At 58.2% G+C, this 22,032-nt stretch overlaps 1 protein-coding gene across 1 annotated transcript; it reads right to left on the bottom strand.

Annotated features, from left to right (window-relative positions):
- Positions 1–1,316: 1,316 nt before the first annotated feature.
- RBPJL (recombination signal binding protein for immunoglobulin kappa J region like) lies at positions 1,317–21,849 on the bottom strand (the record flags this gene model as incomplete). Its single annotated transcript, XM_082325572.1, has 12 exons — positions 1,317–1,590; positions 2,002–2,105; positions 2,339–2,494; positions 2,857–2,997; positions 3,089–3,198; positions 3,761–3,898; positions 4,299–4,473; positions 5,323–5,438; positions 5,697–5,767; positions 7,389–7,514; positions 14,408–14,483; positions 21,822–21,849. 12 exons carry the CDS (start codon positions 21,847–21,849, stop codon positions 1,317–1,319), a joined length of 1,515 nt encoding a protein of 504 aa, XP_082181698.1.
- Between the last annotated feature and the right edge of the window lie 183 nt (positions 21,850–22,032).

The following is a 22,032-nucleotide window of genomic DNA, read 5'->3' on the forward strand; positions in this document are numbered from 1 at the left end:
GTTTAGGGAGGTGCTGCTCCCTGGGAAGCCCTGAGTTAGGGGCACCGGAGACCCAAGCTCTTGTGGTCCCACGGGAGCTGGGGCCATGCACAAGCTGTAGAGGGAGGAGGCCAAGACACCAGGCACCACCATGCATCTCCACGCTGGGTGGTGCGAGGCTGTCGGTCCCCTGCAGCCCCGAATTCAGCATCCTGAGCCGCAGCGTGGCAGGGATGCTCACGGCGAGGCTGAGGAGGGGCTGCATGCTGGGGCTGTCGGTCTGGGCAGTGCTAGCGTCCAAAACACGCTGGATGGCACAAAACAGGGAGGTAAGCCGGGCGGTGAGCCAGGGATGCCCGTGCGCGGGGCCGGGTGCTCCTGGGGTGCTGTGGGTCGTGGGGCACCATGCTTCCCCCGCTCCCCTGCCCGCTGCCACCCAGTTCAGGGTGGGTTAAGCACCTCCGTGAGTTTGGCAGCTGGGTTGTTTCAAAGCCCAGCTCAGAACTGCCAAACCAGCAGGTTTCCAGGTACAGCATGGGCCTTTTGATGCCACGGAGATCTGAAGACTAAATAAAGCTGTAAGACCCACTCTGTGTAACGCTCGGGTCCGACTCCAAGAAACCTGGCTTCTTTTTATGGCATCTTCTGTTCAGCAGTTTCCCGCTGATGCCGGCGCTGCAGTTTCTCTGGGTGCGTTTGGGTGAGTGGGTGAAACAACAGGGCGTGGCAGAGCCACGCCGGCTAGGAAGGGGCTGCGTTTCATCCTGAAGTTTTTCTTTCTCTCTTTTTCCCTTTTCCTTTTGAAATAACCCCATTTGGGCCTCTAATAAAAAAAAAAAAAACAAAAAAAACCAAAAAGAAAACAAACATCTGGTACCGAGTATTTGGCTGCTGGAAACCAGCTCCTGGTTACTGAAAAGCACAGAAGCGATGCAGGGATTCCTGGTATAGATCAATAACACTTAAGGTCACATTCGTTCATCATCCCTGTCCCTCCTGGCCTTTGAATGTATGGACTGAAGACATCAAGGGAGCTGGGATGCTCTGTGCCAGCACAGGAGGTAAATCGTGAAGGTTAGTAAAGAAGCAATGGAATCAGTAGAGAGTCCTTGAAGCCTGATTTATTGACGTTCTCATGGGAGATCGCAGCAGGGTGAGATGCTGCCATGAAGAAGAGACAAGTCAGCAAATCACAGTAACACGGTGGGCGTCTGATGCGTGGGGAGGACCCTCTGGCAGGGCCACCCCGAGCCCTGGACGGGGACCCCGGCATGGCTCAGGGCTGCTCCCCTTCCCCAGGGCCAGCGGCGAGGCCGAGCCTCTGCCCACCCTGCTTGCTAGCTCTGCATGAAGAGGTGGAAGTTGGTCCTGGTGAACTCCTGATGGATGCTGTCAAGTAATTTGTCTGAGTCCTGGGGGACATCCGAGAGGACCTGCTGCCCTGGGATGAAGCTCTGCTCCGGGGTGTAGGTGAACGTGAACGAGCTGGAGTAGATGAGGCCATCGTCCCTGATCAGCAGGAGCGGGACCGTGATGGGGTATCGCAGCCACCTCCAGTCACTGCCGAAGGCAGAGACGTCAGGGACGACGCACATGAGGGACTTGGGGCTCCTGGGAACAGCGCGGGAGAGGGAGACATGGATCAGCCCGGGGGGCCTGGCACAGGAGCGGCCGGCGGTGAGTGCCAACACGTTTCCTCCAGCCTGGAGCTCAGCGTGCAGCCTCCGGCTGGTTTTCCCTCTCCTCCCCGGTGTTTTGCTCCTCTCTGCCAGGGCTGCTTGCTTGTTTGCAGCCCCCAAGGTCCCCATGTCCCTCGCCCACTGCTATCCCCAGACTGCGTCCAGGGCCAGCAGGCACCAGCCAGACTCATCCCTGCCTCTCCTTGCAATGCTCATGCTTGGTCCCGCAGAACGGGCAGCGCAAGTGCCCCTGTCCCCAAGGTCGGCAGCCACATCCCTCCCAGCGCTGCCCAAACCCAATTGCCATTCCCTGCCTGCTCCCCGGCCCCCTCAGCCGTGTTACCTGTACATTGTCTCTGCTTCCACATCTCCAAACCAGACCTTGAGGTGTGCGTGGAAATATTCCCCCTGCACCTCCAGCATGGCCACGTCCCCGCCGCCCGTGAGCTGTGACGGGCAGAGCGCGCGGCAGCGTTACGTGGTGGAATGAGCCAGGCTCCTCCCGCAGGATGCTCTGCCCGGGTGTCCCATCCCCATCGCAGCAGTCCAGACCCGGGCATTCCCACACCATCCCAAAATTGGGAGTCACTGAGCGTGGGTGCAAGGGCTCAGCAGCAGTAGCCACGACAGAGACAGGTGATGGAAAGGCTGGGGCGGCCGGTGGCCAGCACTGTGCCTACCTGCAGGGCAGTGATGAGTGGCACGGGGCTGACGGGCTCGCGGACGCAGGCCAGGCTCTCGCTGAAGGTGTACTCTACCGTCTCGGTGCCAATGATGGTCCAGCAGGAGCCGTCGTTCAGCAGCTCCCGGTTGGCTTCCTTCGGGCAGGGAGATGCCTGCGGAGAGTGTCACAGCTCCAGACATGCCGCAGCGGGGACAGCAGGGGACCGGGGCCAGGGCGCCTGGCTTCTACCCCTGATATCTCAGTTCCAGCAAGTGACTCAGTGCCTCCACTTTGCTTGCTGGGAAACGGAGATCATGATGCCTTTGCAAAGACCTCGGTGACGATGTCCCCACCGAAGCAGGCAAGCCGAGGCAGATGGCTTTGCAGTGATTCTGACCTTAATATAGACGAAGCCCCCCTTCGCTGGAAGACCCCTCCCAGTGACATGTTCCCCAGACACCGGTAACACAGAGGAGCTTGGAGAGAGGACGGGGAGGACCCCAGGAGTCCTCGCTCCTCCTCACGCTGCTGTACCTGGAACTGGATCACTTTCTCCGTGGAGAGACACAGGTACATGCGGTCGCTGCCCTGGAACTGGAAGGCGCACTTGTGGAGCTGGGAGATGGGCTCATCCACGTCCAGCATGGCGTACTGCTTCGTCACCTTCCGGATGATCTGCGGGGCGGCGGCATCGTCCCAGGAGTGGTACCCATCGCTCAGAGCAGCCAGGTCCACGTGCCTGACACCCGCAGGGATGGAGGCTTACCAGGGGAGGCAGGGTGACGCCGGTGGCGGTGCATACGAGCTGGACCACGGAGCCGTAGCGGATATACCCTTCCTGCAGGGGGAACTCGCTCCAGGTGCAGCGCTCGTCGGCTTGCGGGAAGGAGACGGGCAGAGTCACCGCCCTGAGCGGCCGGGGAGCTGGTCAGCATGCACTGCCTTGCTACATGAAGGTCTGGCCATGCTCCCGGTGCTTTATTACTGCTTTCTCTGCTCTGCAGGTGCTCACTGCTTGGAGAGACCACTGCTCCCTGGGAGCCCAGCACGGGAGAGCGGGACTGGGATGCAGTATGTTGCCGGGACGCCGCCGGAGGCAGCGTGGGCAGGGATGCTCTGGGCTCTGGCCCCTTCCAGGCAAGTTACTTGCGTGGATTCGTGAGCCTCCAAACCAGTACAGCTCTTGCTGCCCCATTCGCAGCCTGTGTGCTCTCAGGGCATGATGCCAGCCCTCAAGGCTGGTGGGAAACAGCCATCGGCTCCAGAGATACACCAGGAACACCGGGCAGAGGTGCGACCTGAGCCAGGTTCCTGCATCCCTAGCCTAATTCCCACCCCTTCCACCCCCAAGAACTGGCTTTGCAGGAGGGGAGAGCCAGGGCTGGAGGCAGCCCGCCCTGGGCATGGCCGGCGCCAGCGGTCCCGTGAGGTTCCTTACCCAGGTGGAGGGTGAAGGCTGCCCACTGCCTGGCGCTGGCGATGAAGGCTCCCCCCTCGACAGAGAGGTAGCGGGTGCTGACGGTCTGGGAGCGCAGGCGGTTGAAGAGGGAGACTTTGGAGCCCGAGGAGATGCAAACTGTTGGAGAGGTGGTTGCGTTAGCGCTTGCCAGGTCCACGTGTGGCTTGAACTATGGCTGTTGTCAAGCCAAGGGAGGACAAGTCCTGGTTACTGGTAACCAGCCCAGCAGGAACCAGCACCCCCCCGCTGCCTTTCTCTGTGAGTGCCAGCCCAGCTGGGCTTTTCAAAGTCCACAGAGTGGGGAGCACATTGGCATCAGGGCATTACACGTTGTTGTGGGTGAACCCTTCAGAAAAGACACGTCAATGTGCCCAGGTACAATCCCCCACTTTTGGGGCTGCCCATGGGCTTTGGGTCCAGCCTGGACCACTCCGGAGCCAAGCTGCGAGCACTCAGAGAGCATCCCACCCCGGGCTCGCGCCCGCTTTCCTCCCCGCAGAGCCATCCCCGTACGCACGGTCCGTGTTCTTCAGCGACTGCTTCTTCTGCGAGGGCTTGGAGATGACCTTGATCAGCTTGCTGTGGAAGGTGCCGATCTCCTGCCCGTTGCTGAAGAAGAGCTTCAGGACCAGGCGGAAATGCTTGCGCTTGTCCGCATCCGAGATGTACAGCGCCTTGGCGCAGCCGAAGCCCTGCCAAGGGCAGAGAGGGGCTGCCGGCAGCTCCAGCCCTGCCCCGTCAGCCTTCCTCACCCTCCTCACTGCCCCGCACGGACATAATAGCGCCCTTTCAAAGAGCCCCGGGTTCATTTAAAGGGGGAAACGACCGGAGATGTTATTACAGGTGGAATGACGAGCTGGGGATCGGCAGAGGCTTTATTTACACTGGGGGCAGAGAATTCCTCATGGAAATGAATGTTCACGTGTGATTTATCCCACATAACATGAGAAATCGCCCTGGGTTTATGGTTTCCCCGCCGTCCTGGCTGATATGCCGTGCCTTAGCAGCAATGCAAGCACTGCAAACAAAGGCTCTTTTTGTAAGGTTTCTGGGCCGACTCAGACCCCGTCACTTCAGGGACCCCAGATAATGCTTTTTCTTCTACCAAAAGATGCCAGAGCTCTGCTGAAGCTCTTGAACTTTGGGATCGATCGGGGGTTTTTTAGCTATTTATCTGGATGTGAATGACTGCGCTTTCATTTTGTGATAAGCAGCAGTGCTGCTCATTGGGAGAAGGTACCGGGGCTGAGGAGCAGTGCAAATTTCGGCAGCTTGCCTGCCGCAGGGCTGTCGACCTGAAAAGATGATGCCGAAGAAAGACGAGGCTCTTTGCAAGGCAGGGGAGGCTGCTCGGGCTGCCGCCCGGGCCACAACAGGGCGGCCGTGCAGGAGCGGGGAGCGATGGCCGGGAACACCATCCCGAGGAAGGGGATGATGCAGCGTCCCAGGGCGTGGGGTGACGGCAGGGACAGCCCAGCCCACGCGTGACCAGGGTCCCCATGGGGTGCCACCGCATGGCCCCGGGGAGCACCAGGCTTTACCTTCGCGTCTGGCTGCTCCTCGAAGCTGAGCTTCTGGGTCTCCATCAGGCTGCTGCCCATGCTGTCCAGCCCCATGTACCCGCACACCTGAAACCCCTCCTCTCCCAGGTCCCTGGCTGGAAGAGACGGGGAGAAGCACCCTCCAGCCCCCGCGCAGGCATGGGCTCGGCTCCTCCTGGCGCGGTGGGTTGGCCCAGGCTCCAGCCCTCCCCGGGTCTGGACCGCAGAGGGCTCAGCCTCGAGGGGGAAAGAGGAGTTTGGGGGGCAAATTAAAAATAAACTGGGTCGCTCTCCCCTTTGTGGAGGCGGAGGGCAGCTCTCCATGGCATGGGAAGGGAGGGAGGAGAGGGCCAGGGCTGCTGCCCAGCGCTTACCTTTTATCTGCTCCTGTTTTAACTTCCATCCCGGCCCGCTCAGGTAAACGCAAGGTGGGGGGCAGAAAAACCTGCAGAGACAAGAGGACATTTTCTTACTGCACTTCGGCATCCAGAAAGGGTGCTCGGGGGTGACGGGACGGCTGTGCTGAGAGTGGAGACCTTCACTCAGGGCTCGCCGGCACCGGGAGCAGCCCCGCGCCCTGGGAGGTACGCGGTGCCGCAGCGAGGGGCTGGGGACCCCCGGCTGGGGGGCACGGGCAGGGCCGGCCCGAGGAATCGGGCTCTGCTGAAGCAGCTGCCTCAGCCCCTCTGCCCTGCACTGGTTGCCTCCAGCCACAGCGTCCGGGTGGCTGCCAGATCTATTGGTGCCGCTGGTGGTCACAAGCCCGTCACCCGCAGGATGGCCCGGGAGGGGGGGATGGGGCGCCTCGGCCCCCTCCTGCCCGCAGCCAAGGGCGGATCGGGCCCCCTGCCTCTGCCCGCCTGCCGTGTGGGAGTTTCGGCATGTCGGGAACAGAGTTCGCATTCACAGCCAGATTTGGAGCCCAACGCAAATAAATCTATAGCCAGGGTTTTGGAAACCTATTTTCCTGTGTTTTATTTGGGTTTCCACTGTCTTTGCACTTGTGTGAATGGTGCAAATTCATCCTCTATTGATACTGGGTAAAGCGCTAGCAGAGAAAACACCAGTGCAGGGGGGTGGATATTTCAGAGCCCTAAAGTCCTGCGTATGGTTTTATTTAAACAAATCATCCACAGCACGGGCCCCTGACTCCCCCCATGAAGGAAAACGGCACCAGCACCTTTAAACTTAAAGCTGGGAGCTCTGTGCTGGTTTTTTTCTCCCTCTCCAGACCTGGCATCTGATTTTCATGCTCATCCCTTGCATGGGGTCCGGAGCAGGGGGAGGAGGCTGTTCTGAAAGCTCAGCGATACGGGGGCTTCCCTCCCGGCTGGGAGACCCCGTCCCCAAATAAAACCTTTGCCTGTGGAGCAGCAGCCCCTGGCAGGAGGCTGGATGCGATGGGGACTTTGTAGGCGCAGCTTAGAGCTGTCTCCCGGGGCTGCTGGCGTCTGGGTGCGGTTATGCCTTAGAGGTAGAGCTCATCGCCTCCTAGCTGCGCCACACTCGGTATTAACGGAGGATTATTTATATCACAAGGATTAATGGAGGATTAATTATATTGCACTGCCACAGTCTGACATCACTGCCAGGAGCAGCAATTTTGGAGTTTCAAGCCAGAACCTCAAGGTGTTTTTGCAGTGCGGGAAAGATTTTCAAAAATAGCTTTTTGGAGACCGCGGGAGTTGATGACGCCCCAGTCCCTGCTGTGGCCGTTCAGATTTTAAGACCAGATTTCCAGAGCACTTAAAACACTAACCTTTCCTCTTCTTCTTCAGTAGCTTATTTCCTTCTTTCACTTCATCTTTCTGATCTCCATTATATCACGGGAGGAACCTAACGACTGGGAATGTCGAACTGGGATGGATGCAGGTGGGGGGTTAATATCCTTAGTTCAAGACTAAACAGTAGTTTTAGATGCAAAGAGGTCATGAATGGATGGAGAGGAGATAAATTGAGTCGTTTGCTTCACCAGCTTAAATCAGAGGAATCTAGCAAGGCTGAGATGGAGCTTTAGGTAGCTGGGTTTGGAAGTGGCTATCGGAGAAGCTGGAGCCGCCTCCTACCTTTTTTCATTGCCGTATGACTTCTGCGCGACCTTGGCGTGCAGTATCAGTACTGTCTGGTCTGCCGGCAGCTGCAGGTACCTCCGCACGCCGTCCCGAAGCAGGTCGCTCTGGTATGGGTTGGATCTACGAGACAGCGGTCCCCCAGCACTGTAACACCAGACCCGGGCTCCGCGCCGTGCCCTCCCGGCCCTGCGCCGCGCAGGGAGCCTGGAGCCCGCTCCGTGACCGGCCTGATGGGTGGGGAAGGTGGAGAGGCTTTCCCACTGGAAAGCACTGGTGTTCAGAGAGCATCTCAGCTGCTCTAAGACCAGGGTTGGCACTGAACAATATAAATTTGGCATAACTGAATACCTGTTTCATCAAACACACACAGGGCACTATGTTTATAGCTCTGAAACGCGCATCTCTAAGACTTCCAGTCCCACACAATGGTGGCGGTGCCCTAATTGATTATGAATTTGGTTTTCCACCCGACGTGCTTGTTGCTGCATGGCTTTTCGGTGAGTTGGGAAGCGATGCTGCTGAGCCGTGAGTGCAGCCTGGGAGCTGTCAGGCAAGGAGGAGCTGCTCGTTGGCTTCCGCAGGGGCTGCTGGGTGAAAACAGCTGCATTTTTCTCTGAGGCTGAAGAAGTGGGTGGTTTTGCTGATTCTTTCTGCTCTATTAACTAGAAGGAGTTCCCACGCACGCAGCATTTAACTCTGCTAACTTAGTAAGTTGGGCGTTAACCGGCTGGAGAGAGATGAGGTGGGTCTGAGCCCGAGGTGCCCTGCTCTGCCGCCTGGGACACGTGCAAGAACTGGGGGATGAGAGCGGGGAGACTTATGGGTGCCTACCGGGGAGACCTTTCGTGGCGCTGGCTTGCCTTCAGAGGAGGCAGGACCGCCCATCTGAAGAACATCAGCTCTTGCCCTACGAAAGCCCTTGGGCTGGACAGGAGGAAACCAGAGGAGAGGGAAGGGGTGCTGCCTGGGCAGGAGCCCCTCCTTGGCACATCTGCCCATGCTTGGGACGTGGCAGCTGGGCACACTCAGAAGTTGCTCCTGCCCAGGGAACCCAGCCTGGCTGGTTATGGAAAGGTCTTGACTTAAGCCTGAGGTTACTTATTCCATGTGCTGAGCTCCCTTGGCTTGCTCCAAAGGGGTGTTTGTGTCCGCTGGTATTTGGACAATGGTCCTGTGTTTCTGCTCTGCGTGCCCAGGGGATGGTTTTGGACCCACTTGGATGAGCATCAGACCCAAACCAGACCCAGCATCCTCAGGAGAGGGAAAGCTGTATGGGACCTGGCTGCAGGCTCTGGCCCTTGGCTCTCCCAAGGCTGCTGGGGGTCACGCACGACCTCTCCACACAGCCATGGCCTCGCGTCGGAGACAGAGAGGAACAGCAGAGGCCGGAGAAGGCTGGGAAGCCCCGGCCCCAGCCGCAAACAGACTGCCGAGCCGCCAGGAGAACGCGGGGGATCGCTCGGAGGAGAAGCGGTGAGGGTGGGCGGCACCAGCCACGGCCACCCAGGGAACGTCTTGCAAGAGGTACGCAGTGGAGCATCCCCATTAAAAACAGTCTCTCTTGCTCTTAAATGGGCTAGAAATGGAGAATTATTGAGGGCATAAATGATCAGGTGTGTGAAGAGAGGTAAATCTGGTCCTGCCGAGCACCCCAAGGCAGGCTGTGGTGAGCTCCTGCTGGGCTCGGAGGCCGGGGAAAGCTCCCAGGGAGAGCAGCAGCAACCACTGCCACCCCGAGCAGCCTTTTAGAAGAGCTCATCAGCCAGTTTTGCTCTTCGCAGTGCAACATGTGCATTTTAAAGAGGCTGTGCCCTTTGCAGCTTCTGGGACCCACGTTACAATTAAGACTTTAACTTACATCCCTTCACTTCCAGCTTTCCCACGTTATGGACGGAGCTGATGCTCTCCTGTTTGTGCGTGGAAGACAAACACATCTCCCATACAAGCAAATATTTACTCAGCATCTCCTCTGGGTGGTCCCACGGGAACCCGGTGCTTTGCAGTCCACAGATTTTCCCGTCACTGCTGTGTTGGGTTATCAGCTGGGCAACATCATCTCCTGCCCTCCTTGTTCTCAATTCTTTACCCTAGACGTGCTAGCTGGATTGCCAGCAAGCATAAATCAACTGAGCTCTGCCGAAATCAGATTTACAGCCGGTGCCAGTGTCACCCACAGCATTAGCTGCCGCTCTGCGTCTGAGAAATGAACGGTTTATGGCGGCGGCAAGCCTGCGGCTGACTGCAGAGCACGGCTTGCAGAGCACGGGCCGCGGCCGAGCTCCGCTCCCGCGGCAGCCCCGGCGCTGCTGCTCAGCCACAGCTCTGCCCGGCCGGCGCTCGCAGCAAGCCCGCCGCAGCTCCTTTGCTGGGCAGACCCTGGGACCACCCTCAGTGGCTCCCGGGCCGAGGCCGGATCGGTCCCTCCGACCCTCCATCGCGGGGCTGGGAGACCCCTGCTCCGGCACGCTGAAGGTGAGCTTCACCAACCAGTATCCCACCAGTGCCCTCTCTAGGGTAGTTAGAAAGGCTGGAGTGAAGCTTTTCAGTAAGACTATCTACTGACTGGTTTGTATCTTTGCCCAGCCAGAGAGATCCCGTAAGAAAGTTATTTAATCTTTTTCCCTAATGGCAATCCGCAGCTGTCTCGCTCCTTTGCTGCCAAGCAATACTGTGATTTCAGCTTTGATCTGCCTTTGCCACTAAGCCCTTCATCTAAAAGCACCGCTTGGGAATCTCTCTGCGAAAGCCTTTTTTTTTTTTCACAGAACTAGTGATTGTGATCAGGGTAAATATGAAACGGCTGCCCGCTGGCCTGACCGTGGCAAGTCTTCTACACTAACACAACATGGTGAAAAATGAGTACTAAGCCTTGCTGGCTCTGTTCGGAGCATTTCGGCCTCAGTTGGTCAGAGACAACGGGCACAGAGCAGGGGAGAACCAGGCTGGGGGTGTGAATTTGTGCCACCCCCCAGCACGGCCGTCCCACGGCTTGGGGCCTGCCTGGGAAGCACCCGTCCCCGCGGAGCTGCGGGGCTGGGCGCTGCTGGAGGGAGCCTCTCCCACCAACGCATCGGCAGGACAAGGAGCAGCCGGGTGCTGAGGCCAGGCAGCGGCAGGGAGTGTTCAGGAGCAAATTGCCAAAACCTGTGGATTAAGACGTGTGCTGACAGCGTGGCCAGCAGCAACGCCGGCTCCGCAGAGCCTCCCGCGGCGCCGGCTCGGGGCAGGGCCAGGCTTGCGCCGCTATCGCTGCTCCCTGCCATCCGTACGTAATACCAGAGGCACGTGGGTCACTGCCCGGAGCTTGTTAAAGAGCCTTCTGGAATAATTATCCACATGCTATTTACTGCTTAAAGTGGGAGCATGCATGCCAAAGGCAGGAAAACAGCCGCGGTTCTTCAGATTTGATGTCTACCTGGAGGACTGACTACCGAGAAACCTGCTTTTCTTTTCTTTGTCTGTTCTCTGCAGCCATTGCCTTCCAAATCTGGGGGCTAAATTGTTTCAGTGACGCATTTCTGAACAGTGCTTCCCATTCTGCCCACGGAGGTGACCACCCAGCATCCATCATCTGGTTTAAATTTCCCTTCAGAGAGTCAAAGGGCTATTGCTAAAGCAGCTCAATATACCCACTTGGCTCCTTCTGGCACCTACAGCCTCCTCGGAGTTACAGGGAATTATTCACTCCTTCTGACATTTATTATATTAAATTATTAAAATGCTTTGATTGTGGTGCGGTGTTAGTTCAGTGTCATGTTAGCAGCACCGCGCGGGCCAGGCTCTTAGAGCTCACACTAAAAGCCTCTTTTTCAGAGCCTGAGGTCCCAGCTGGGACCCGCCGGCTCTCGCACACAGTCGGGCATTATGTGGGAGCGGGGGGAGCCACCCCCTTTCTCCTCCGCTGCTTTTGGTAAGCCTTTCCCCCTCCCCGCGCAGCCTGGCATCGCTCACCAGCGAGGCCGTTCCCTCGCCTCGGGTCAGGACGCGGCCCGGGAGAGGCTGCGAGTGCGGGGCCTCCGGGGTGGCTCTGCCCTGGCGTCGGAGGTGGGAGAGACCCAGGGCACCCGTGGGGATCTGCCAGCCCTGCCCGGGTCGCTGCGCCCTCTCCCATGGGAAAGGAAGCGGAAAAGGAGGAGTGCCCCGTGCGCTTTTCACCGGAGCCGCGGCTGGACCGTCGCCTGAAGGGCTGCTGCGTGCGGGCACCCAGGGAGCCCAGGCAGGTGCTGAGAGGCTTTGGCAGGATGGGGCCCTGCAGTCACATCCCTGATTGTAGGTGGCTGATGTTCACCACCACAGCTGAAAATTAGCCCTCGCCTCCCCAGCAGCGAGCGCGAGGGGCCTCAAGCAGCGCTTTGTCCTGCCTCCAGCCGGGAAACGCGGTTTCTGCTGCCTCGGTCCCGGTGGGTCGGGCAGGGCTGCGCCTCGCCGGCTACCTCCCGCCGCAGAGCGCCGCAGCTCGGGGCGCCGGGCCTCTCCGCGCGGGCTGCGGCCCCGGGCGACCGCCCTGCCGCGGGCACGGCTCCCGCCTGCGTCGCAGACGGGCAGAACCCAAGCAAGGGGCCTTTTCAGCTCAGCCTTCCCCTGCCGCTGGGTTGCACGTCCCCGCTGCGACAGCCACGCTCGTGTGCGGGACCTATCCTGGTCCCCACACCACCTCCCGCTCTGCGAGGGCAGATCGGGCCGGGAGGTCCCACACCACCCCGTGTGAGCACCCACAGGCGACCGCAGGAGCAGAAAAAGCACGTTACGGGCACCGGGAGAAGCAAACGGCCTTCTGCCCTGCTGCCTTCCAGTTCGCCGACATTCGCTGGCTCACTCTGCGGAGGAAGGGATCTGATTTTTTTCGATCCCCTGGGAATGAAAGTACTCAACTCAGGAGACCAGAACACAATCCCGCCAGCTATTGGTTAGGAACTGGGTCTTCAAATCAGCTCTTTGTACAAGAACCTGAACTCATGGTAACGCTGTCCTGGAGCGCAGGGGCCGCTGAATTCAAGTGCGGAGATTTCGTTTGCTGCTTTTCCCCCGCAAAGGAGCTGCCGTTTGCCTCGCTCAGGAGCCGGCTGCCCTGCAGCTTGCTGGGGCCCTGCTGCCCACAGAGGGCAACTGTTCTTTACACCGGGCTTGGGGAAACCAAACGTCCTAATAAAAAACATCCATTTTAGAGCTCTGGGTTATATTTTGTACAGAGCAGGGGAGCAAATGCCTGCAGTGCTCTTGGGTATGGAGTCAATGCAATGTTTATGCAAAAGGAAAAGCCATTAGAAATCACAGAAATGAGAAGCCTGCAGTTTCTGGCTTCCCTCATTTTTCAATACCTCCTTTAATCCAGACCAACCCAACCCACAAGCCCTTGTATATGCATGGGTATTTATAAATCCTGTATTTTCCTCACTGCACACACAAGTGAAATTCAGCCTTTTCTGGGCTTGGGGGATTCATCCACCACACCAAGGGCAAACACCAGCCGAGAACGGGGAGCACGGCAACGCTGCGGCGGTGAGCGCTGGGGGAGCGGGGCCAGCGGGGGTGGCCACCCCGGGCACGTTCCCAGCTGCCCTGCGCCTGCCCCGGCACCGCCAACACCCTCAAAATGCCCAAGTTTGATAACACAGCATTGGCTCCTCTGCTACAAAATTCAGATAACGTGGGGGATTTACTGGAGTCTCCTTTCTCTGTAGCTGATGTTAGTGCAGAGAGGAAGGCAAGTGCTGTTAAAGCACTAAAACACGGTTCTTATGAAGGTGGTTCCTACCGCCACTGGGCTGATGTAAGTGCTGAGAAGAGGTGGAGGGCTGGGAGGGTCTGTCGCAGGGCGCTCAGCCTCTGCTGATGATCTCCATCGCTCCGGTTGGGCCCGTCTGGCTACCTTCTTGCTGGAAGCTCAACCTGAGGCTCTACAGCCCTCAGAGCTCTGGGCTGCAGCTCCCTGGTTCAAACCCACCTCCCTGCAGAGGCCCCTCACCTCCCAGGGCGCTGTAGCTCAAATGGGTATTAAGCTTGGACTCGCCTGTTTCCAGGACCTTCTGAGTATATGGGGCTCGCAGGTGTGCTCCCACAGCAGGGGAAGATGAAAGAAAGAAAAACGGGGGGAGGGAGGGAAGGAAAAAAAGAAAAAGGAAAAACGAAAAAAGGAAAAACGAAAAAAGGAAAAACGAAAAAAGGAAAAACGAAAAAAGGAAAAACGAAAAAAGGAAAAAGAAAAAAGAAAAATAAAAAAGGAAAAAGAAAAAAGAAAAAAGGAAAAAGCAGACAAGGAAAAAAAGAGAAAAGGAAAAAGGAAAAAGAAAAAAATGAGAAAAGGAAAAAAGAAAAAAGGGAAAAGGAAAAAGAAACAAGAAAAAAGAAGGGAAAAAGAAAAAGGAAAAAAGGAAAGAAAGAAAAAAAAAAAGAAAAAAGTAAAAAAAGGAAAAAAAAGGCAAAGAAAGGCGCGGGCCTCTGGCGGGCCGGTCGGCTCCCCGAGGGCAGGGCTGTGAGTGCCCCGGCGGTGCCCAGTTCGGTCCCGGTGCCGGTGCCGCCGCCCCTGCGCGCAGCCCCCGCTCGCCCGCGGGCACCTGCGGGGCCCGGACCCGCGGGGGGGGGTGCGCACCCCGGGCCCCTCCCGGCTGCCCCCCGCGGGCTCCCCCAGGCTGGGGCGGCGGCCGGACCCCCCCGCCCCGGTCCCCAGCGCTGCCCCGGGGCCGGGCCGTGCCCGCCCCGCCGCCCCCCCGCTCCCCGCCCCATTAAAAACCGCGCGGGGCCCCGCCGCCTCCCAGCGCTGCTGCCGCCGCGCACCGCACCGCACCGCGCACCACCGCCCCGCGCAGCACCGCACCTCGCACCACCGCCCCGCACCGCGCACCACCGCCCCGCACCGCGCCCCGCACCGCACCGCCCTGCGCACCACTGCACCTCGCACCACCGCCGCGCACCGCACCGCACCGCCCCGCGCACCACCGCCCCGCGCACCACCGCCCCGCCCCGCGCACCACCGCGCTCCGCACCGCGCCCCGCCCCGCCCCGCCCCGCCGTACCTGAGCCAGCAGCGCGGCGGGGAGCGGCTCCGCGGCCGGCACGGGTGAGTGAGGGGCTCCGCGGGCACCGCCGCGCCTGCGGGAAGGGAAGGGAGAGGAGGCGGAGGGTGAGGATGGGGGTGAGGATGAGGATGGGGGTGGGCCCGGCCCGGCCCGGCCCGGCGGGGCTGAGCCGCGATGCTGTGCGCGGCGCCTGGCAGCCTCGGGGGGGCTTTTCCTTGGAGCGGGGCAGGGAGGGGAGCGGCCGTCCTGGGCACGAAGGGCAGAAAGCAAAGCCGGGGGTGGGGGGAGGAAGAGCAGAGCCCTTGACACGGGTTTTATTCCCCAAAGCTGCGGGCTGGGGCCCTCCCGCAGCCCCCCGGCCGCCTGGGCTTGGCCCCCTGCAGCAGGGCCAGCGGTTGCCCTCCCGAGCGCGGGGCTGGGGGTGGCCAGCGGGCACCGTACCCCGCTCTGCCTCCGGTGCCTGCGCGGAGGACGTGAACGCCTCGGCGCAGTTCGCTGTCTGCCTGCTCCGCTCACCTTTTGCCTAGCTTTCGGGCAGGTTCCTGCTCATACAATGGAGGATCTCTTTTAGCAGAGAATAACGAGGTCTGGTACACCTGGGCAAGGCGTACTGAGCAGCAGGAGCTGGAGATCCTGCAAAAAGATAAGCTTAAAAGTGCGCCCTAAGTTTGTTATGCGCTGTTTCTGCACGACTGGAAAATTGGGTCTGCGCATACTCATAAATATGTTTGCACAAGCAATCACCCACCTTTGGCTTATAATTCCAACCATTGCATGGGGAAAAATTAGCTTTGGGCACTTTTGTTCCAAGCAATTACATGGGAAAACTTGTTTGGAAAATCAGATTATTCTGCACTCATCGTATCTGTGCTAACACGCAGCCGTCCGAGGTAAGTGGAGCGGAGCAGATAGGCGATGCGGTGGGACGCGCGCCGCTGGGGTTTTCCCCCTCGCTGCGCGGACAGCCCTTAACGCCACGCAGGGAGCTGCCAAATCCATCTGGGAGGCAGCGGTGCCGAGCGGGAACCGGCGTCGGTGAGGGGGCTGGCAGGGCAACGGGCCTGTCCCGCTCCGAAGGAGGCCACCGCGCCTGTGGTGGGACTGGGGGGACGGGGGCTGCGAGAGCGGAGCCTCTTCAGAGCCCTGACTCTGGGACAAGGCGCACAACTTCACCTCCTCTGCCTAAACCCGCAGGGTTTGTGCTTCAGTCAAGCCCAGTTTATTTCTAAAGTTACTATGACGTCCTCCCTGTGGGGGACACAGCATCTATCGCGCATCTCTTGATAGTAAAGATGGGGTTTTTTTCCCTTTTCCCAAGAGCGGGAGCAGTTAATCCCAGGCGGCGAGCGTGCAGGTTCTCAGTGACAAGTGGAAAGCAGGTTCTTGTGATCTCTGCAGGGATTCATTCGATTGGCATTTGATATCAGCAAAAAGGGGGGGGGGGGGGGGAAGTCTGCTCCCGGATCTCAGCCCTGATATTTGCCACCAGGATGTGGATAAATTTGGCCTCATCCGAAATACAGATTCCCGTCTGGAGGGCACACGAGAGACCCTGGTGCTTGTAAAGAAATGACACTTTCCATCGAAGCAGGCAGGGTATCGCTGCATCCGACTGGAAAAAGCTGCTGTTGATTTTTGTGGAAGTTGTAACTTTCTGTTTTCTTGAAGAATTAAAGGCGTTTTCTGTGATTAGTACAAGATGGGCTCGGGAGCTGCCCTTGTTGGCGGCGGCAGCGAACAGAAAAGACGAAGCCAACAAGCAGCCCGTTGTAGGCAATCTGCGGTCACAGAAGATGTTTGTGCTCCGATTGCTCATAACATAGCATTTCCCTTGGGGTTGGCATTAGGGGTTAAAGGTTTTCAAGAGAAGTCTTTGTTTAAACATCTTTAAAGTTTCCAATAGGGGCCCCTTTGTTCGCTTCCCGAGCAGCGTGCCTGCCTTGTTAAAAACTCGGCGCTCATAAAATGCCATTTACAAAAGCTTGATGGATAGGGCTGGACACGGAGGGGGAGATAAGTCGTGTTTGTATCTACGCGCACACGTGAGTTACGGAGAAGCCCTACTGCGAGTGAGTAAATGGGACCTAGAAGAGACACAGCAAAAAAAAATTGAGGGGTGCTTATAAAGAAACTTATAAAAATGAGCTGCTCCCCCCGAAGCAGCCAGTCCCTCTTGTGCCTGGCGTCACCGCGTCTCCTCCAGCCGTGCTCCTGCCGCTCGTCGTTACCTCTCGAGCACGGTGTTCCCTCCTCTTTGGGCCCCAGCAGTAGCAAACCGATGACTGGGGCTCCGCCGGCGGCTGCCGTGAGGGCTCCCCGAGCAGCCGGGCGCAGGGACCCGGCCTCCGCGCCGTGACCTGCTGCGGGCTGGCGGGAGGTGCCCCTCTGGAGGTGCTCGCACCGCAGATCTGCCTTTAGGTATCGCGTGACGTTTTTTAGCACTCGGAAGGCTTCGGTTCCCTCTCCCGTCCTGGTTAAATGTGAAGGGTTTAAAACCAGCCCTGTTAAAGCAGGGAGGGTATAGACATGCGCTCAGGAGACGCCAGGGGCTGGTGCACGGCTATGGCAGCGTGTCCCCGCAGAATGCCTCCGGGCTGCCGTCCCTGATCCTGTGTCTGAAGCTTTCTGGTTCTCGGGCAGCTTGTCCTGCCTGGTGTTTTTTACTGGAGGCCGGATCCATCTTCCCTAGCAACTTTCTGCCTCTGCTTGTGTCTCTTTGTCTGCAAACTTCTGATCTCTCGCCTTGCAAGCCCCTGGCTGCACACGTGAATCCGTCGCTAACCCGGTCCCCCTGGTGCTCAGCGGGGAGATCCGTAGGGACCGGCTGTGGTCCCTTGCAGAGAGGTGGCAGTGACTCGGTTTCTCTCCAGACTTCAGCCTTCCCGTCTCTGGGCTGTGTCATGCTGCTTCGCTGGTTGATTGCCAACGTGTAAGTTCGGGAGTCTTTGAGTTGTAGTCGGCGGACCCGTAGGAGTCCATGGTCTATGGCAGGAATCAGTAGGAGCAGAGCTGTTGACAGCAGAGGTAACCTGCTCTACAAGAGTCTGTCTTGGCTGGAAAATTAGCGGGGTCCACAAGCTGAAAAAGATGGAAAAACCCTGCCTTTGGGAATTCACAGCTCCTACACTGGCAGCTGGACTTGGATGGCTTCCCCAAAACGTCACGTTAGACATCCCCCTCGTTCTTCTTCTCTTTTCACGGCATCTTCCTTTGGCTTTAACAGTAGCAGCCAGGACGAGAATGACACAAAACATTTCAGTCTGCGCTCAAATGCCAGGCAGCAATCTCACTACCGCTCCTCCATTTCGCTCTCCCTGTCATCTGCTGAAGCTCTCATGTCAAGTTGTTGAGGCAGATGACGGGCTGAGAGTGGCTGCCCCGCGCCCAGGTTCCCTAGAGCACGTCTGGACCTTCCCTCGCCTGTCCGAAGTGCCCTTGCTTCACCCCGGCTGGGTCTGTGCCCTCATCCCGGGATGCAGGTGGGAGAGACAACCCGGGGCCTGGCTCTGCCACCGGCTTCCCACAGTCTTGAGAAAGTGGCTTTGACGCTCCTGGTCTCTGGTTCCTCATGCCATGCTGTAGGACTCTCCTTGGAGAGCCTCATGAGGCCTGAAAGCCTCAGTGAAGCAACCTCGGGCTGTTCCCTGATCGGTCCTGGAAGCGAAGACCTCGTAGGCACCTTTGGCAAGAACTCGGCAGATGCAGCAGAATTAGATGATCTCGACTAGTTGCTCACCGGTTGACCAGAAAGGGCTAATCTCACGTGGGGGTGGGGTTGAGGTCAAGCGGTCCTCAGCCATGGCCCCAAATACTGCCCTGACGCCCTGGGGAGGTCTCGCAGGGGGTTTCCCCACAGCGTCCGTGCGTGCTGACGGCGACGGGAGGATGCTGAGGCACAAGGGTCCCCAAGGCACCCGCTCTTCGGTGCGGGCAGAAGCGAGGCCGCTGCCGCGCTCGGCAAGTCCTTCTCTGGTGCATCTCCGGTGGGCTGACGGCATCCCGGTCCTGGAACAGCAGCTCGCCCACCGCCCTGCCGTCAGAGGGACGCGGCAGCCGTCAGGTTAGGTGGGAGCAGTTTCCCCTGCTACCTGTGGGGTTCTCCCTGTGAAAAGTATCTCGGCAGAATTCAGCCGGCTTGCTTTTCTGTCTTGAGGAGGGCCGAAAAGTCTCCGCATGCTTTTCTGCAGCCGCCAAACGCTCCTCGCTTTCTGCTATTTCAATTAAACACATAGGGATGGGTAGGATAAAGGGGAGAGGCACAAGAATATTCTCCTGGCGTGTTTCCTTATGCCAACACATTGAGTCACGTCTCCAGAGTGAGAAATATGATATAAAGATTTAGAGAAGGAGGTCAGGCAATGAATGTATGATTGCGGGGCTGAAATAGCAGGCGCTCTCTGTGGTTGTCTGTGCCATGTAAGCTTGCTGGAGGTCAGCTGGGGATATTGGTCCCAGCAGATTCGGGAGACAGACGTCCTGCTAGTAACTGTCAACCTCATTGCTTAGAGATACCGGCTCTGCTGCATCAGGAGCTCAGCGCACAAACTCTGCACCGGCCCAGGAGCCGCTCCGGGACATTTCTGTTTCCTTTGTGGTTGAACATGCATATTTCTGGGGAAAAAAAATGCTCTCTAACACCTTCCTCTCAGAACAAGAACTTGGGCAATGGATTGCTGCCTCAGCTTCTGGATGGCCCAGACCTCCTTCCCTCCCCAGCTGGAAGTCTCTTGGCCCAGTTCAGCTCTCCTCCAGGGGCCCGGTTGCAGAAGAGCATTTGCTTTTTAAAGAGAGTCAGCAAGGTGGGTCTTCCCCCTGTTGATCGCTCTTCCTCAAAATCTAAAAGTATTCCAAGATCCATCCAGTTTTGCTTAAAATACCAGTTAGGAGCAGGCTGAGTTTGCCTGTCCTGCAGCTCAGGGGACAAGTGCAGCCTGAGGTCTGCGTGGGACAGAGAGGAGCAGAGAAATGCCACCAGCAGTCCTGAAATAGGAGCCATCTCTTGACACGATTAGTTGAACAAGGGGAATTGGCTGACCATGTTTTCCTCTTGGCTGGATCTTTAACACACACTTCGAAAGGCCGTGTTTAATTTGCAAGTGAATATGGCATTTATCCTTGCCAGCTGTGGCCACAGCAGCCCAGGTACGGCGTGGTTCAGTCCAGAGGCTGGCTGGGCAAGAGGCTTTCCTCCTAGCTGAGTTGCAGAGCGCTGGGAGGTCTTTTAGAGGTAGGCTGGTGGCAGAGAAAGACCACATGTGCTGTCATGGAGAACGTCTGAAAGGGGATGCTCTGTCCATTGCCGCACCCAGCATTTCCCTCCCAAGGGGGCTTCAGATGTCGTCTCATTGTATAAGCCTGTCGGGACTTGGATGATGTTAAGGCCATGAGCTGTGAGACAAAGACGGCTGTCGCTCAGCCTGCAAATGGACCTGGACAAGAAACCCATCTTCCTCCCGCCCTCCCTGTGAATATCCTAGTCCTGGGGAGTGCAGGAGCGGGCCCCATAAAACGGGGAATTGGCTTTCGGGGGAGCAAGGGAGAGAAAGAGAAGTCCCTTCTGCATCCCGCAAGGTTTTCCTGTTACAGCACTCCTGCCGATTCGCTCCCGTTGGGTTTGGAGCCGTGATGTGCTGTTTGAGAAACACAGCCTTATTTTTCAAACAACGTGTCCTTCCAGGTGGCACTTGGCCCAGTAAAGCTGCCACAGCGTTGTAACCGGAGAGTACTGCGATGTCCTAGAAAGAGCCTGCTCTTGTTCTCCTACACGTGTGTTTGGGAAGAACCAAGGACACATCAGTCCTTGAAAAGGGGGAAAAAACCATTTTGGGCTGGAAATTCATGCCATTTCCCTGGTCTCGACATGCTTGTGCTCCCTGACTCTTCCTTGCTCTGAAAACTGCACTGCTGTCCTCTCTCGTGGGATTTGCACCTCGTCACCCAGCTGCTGTGGAGGATGAGACACTGGAGCTGTGATTGAGTGCAAGGTCAACGCTGCCTGTAAAATGGTCCTGAGGTGCCTCCAGTTTGATGTAAGTTGTCTGCATCTCTCCAGGGAGCTCCGGTTGCTTCGTTGTCCCCCATGCCTGGGGCAAGACGTGCTTCGGTCATCCTCTCTTGGTCCACGTGCGCTTTTTGGGCAGCCTTTCTCTCGGGCACAGACCTGAAGGATGACTTGCTGTCCTGCTGAGGACATGAAAATCTCTCCCCATCCTCCAGCCTGAGGCCAGCTCTTGCTGTCTTTCTGCTGTTGTCCTGGCGTGACTCTGGTGTCCTAAGCACAAGGAGTCTGTGTCCAGGCTCCTGAGCCTATTTTGTTTTTTTTTTTTTTTTGACACTTTCATCAAATAACACCGATGTGGGAGTTGAATTACGGCCTGCCAAAACTGCCTGCTTGAGTCTCTGCAAAGAAAAGCCCTGCAGAACAAAACAGGGTACGTGGAGAGGCAGGCGAGGTGGATGAGTCTCAGGAACATCACGTCTAGGGCTGCTCTACCATCGGCCAAGGTTTCCAGCACAGAAATACGTGCTGTTAGCTGGTAGCACATGCGGCATCAGTGCCAGGCACCCCTGCCATGCGTGCCCAGGCACGCCGTGCGTGCCTCCTCCCACGCACGGGCACGCCGCATGGGGCAGCCCTCCGGCTTTGCTCGTGTTGGGTAACAGCGTGCTCAGTCAGAGGCCCCTGGCTGTGCCCCGCTCCTTGCGATGCACGGCGATCCCTTGTCCTGGCTTCTCGCGGGGTCTGGAGCCAGGGCAGAGCTGCTGCTGCTGCTCCCACAACGCGCCAAAGGCCTGCCAAGGCCAGGCGGGTGGCTGGAGTTGTGTGGGTTTTGCCGTCAAAACATCAAACAAAAGGTTGATGTGCCCAGATGTATGAAATCTTGCATGTGGTTGTACCCGAGACCTCCTCGTGACTCCACAGCCGTGGTCCACAACCTGCTTTCCTCCTTGTGACGCTACGGTCGGGGCTTTTCCTGGGCTGTGAATGCACGGCCACCTCCTGAGCCTTTCACCTCTTCTTTCTCCATCTACTTCATCCCCTCCACAATTCAATATATAAAGCCCCCACCCCTGTCACAACGAGGAGGGCACAGAGCCGGCTGCATCCCTCGCCCTGCTCCCTGCCCTGCCCTCTCCTTCGGGCTTGCCCAGGGAGGATGCGCCCAGGTCCGACCTGCGCGGGTGAACCAGAAGGGGAATATTCAGAGCATTTCTGTTAACCTGCAGCCAGGCGAGAGCTGCCAAGGAGGCCGTGCTGAAACCCGAAGCGGCTGTTTTTCCCGAGACTCAGCACTTGGCAGGGAGAGCAGACGGACAAGTGGCGGAGCGGGGAGGGATGCAAGCGCCCTGGGGGCAGCGCTGCCGGCAGAGGTGCCAGGGGAAGGTGCCCGGGGAAGGCATGCCAGCTTACCTGTTTGCCTCTGGGAATTCATCTCCATGTCCTCCTTGTCCGAGATCACGAGGAGAGTCAAGAGGAGGCTGGGGTCATTGCCGACCCTTCTGTCCTTACACGTGGCCCTTCCCTTGGTCACCCTCTTTGTGCCATGTACTGAGCATCTCCTTCAGCAGGGACAAGCGATGCCTGGTTTTCCCCTTGCGCTGCTCAGAAGGGTCAGGAGATG

Source organism: Platalea leucorodia (assembly GCF_965183815.1).
Source record: "Platalea leucorodia genome assembly, chromosome: 13".
Taxonomy (NCBI): domain Eukaryota; kingdom Metazoa; phylum Chordata; class Aves; order Pelecaniformes; family Threskiornithidae; genus Platalea; species Platalea leucorodia.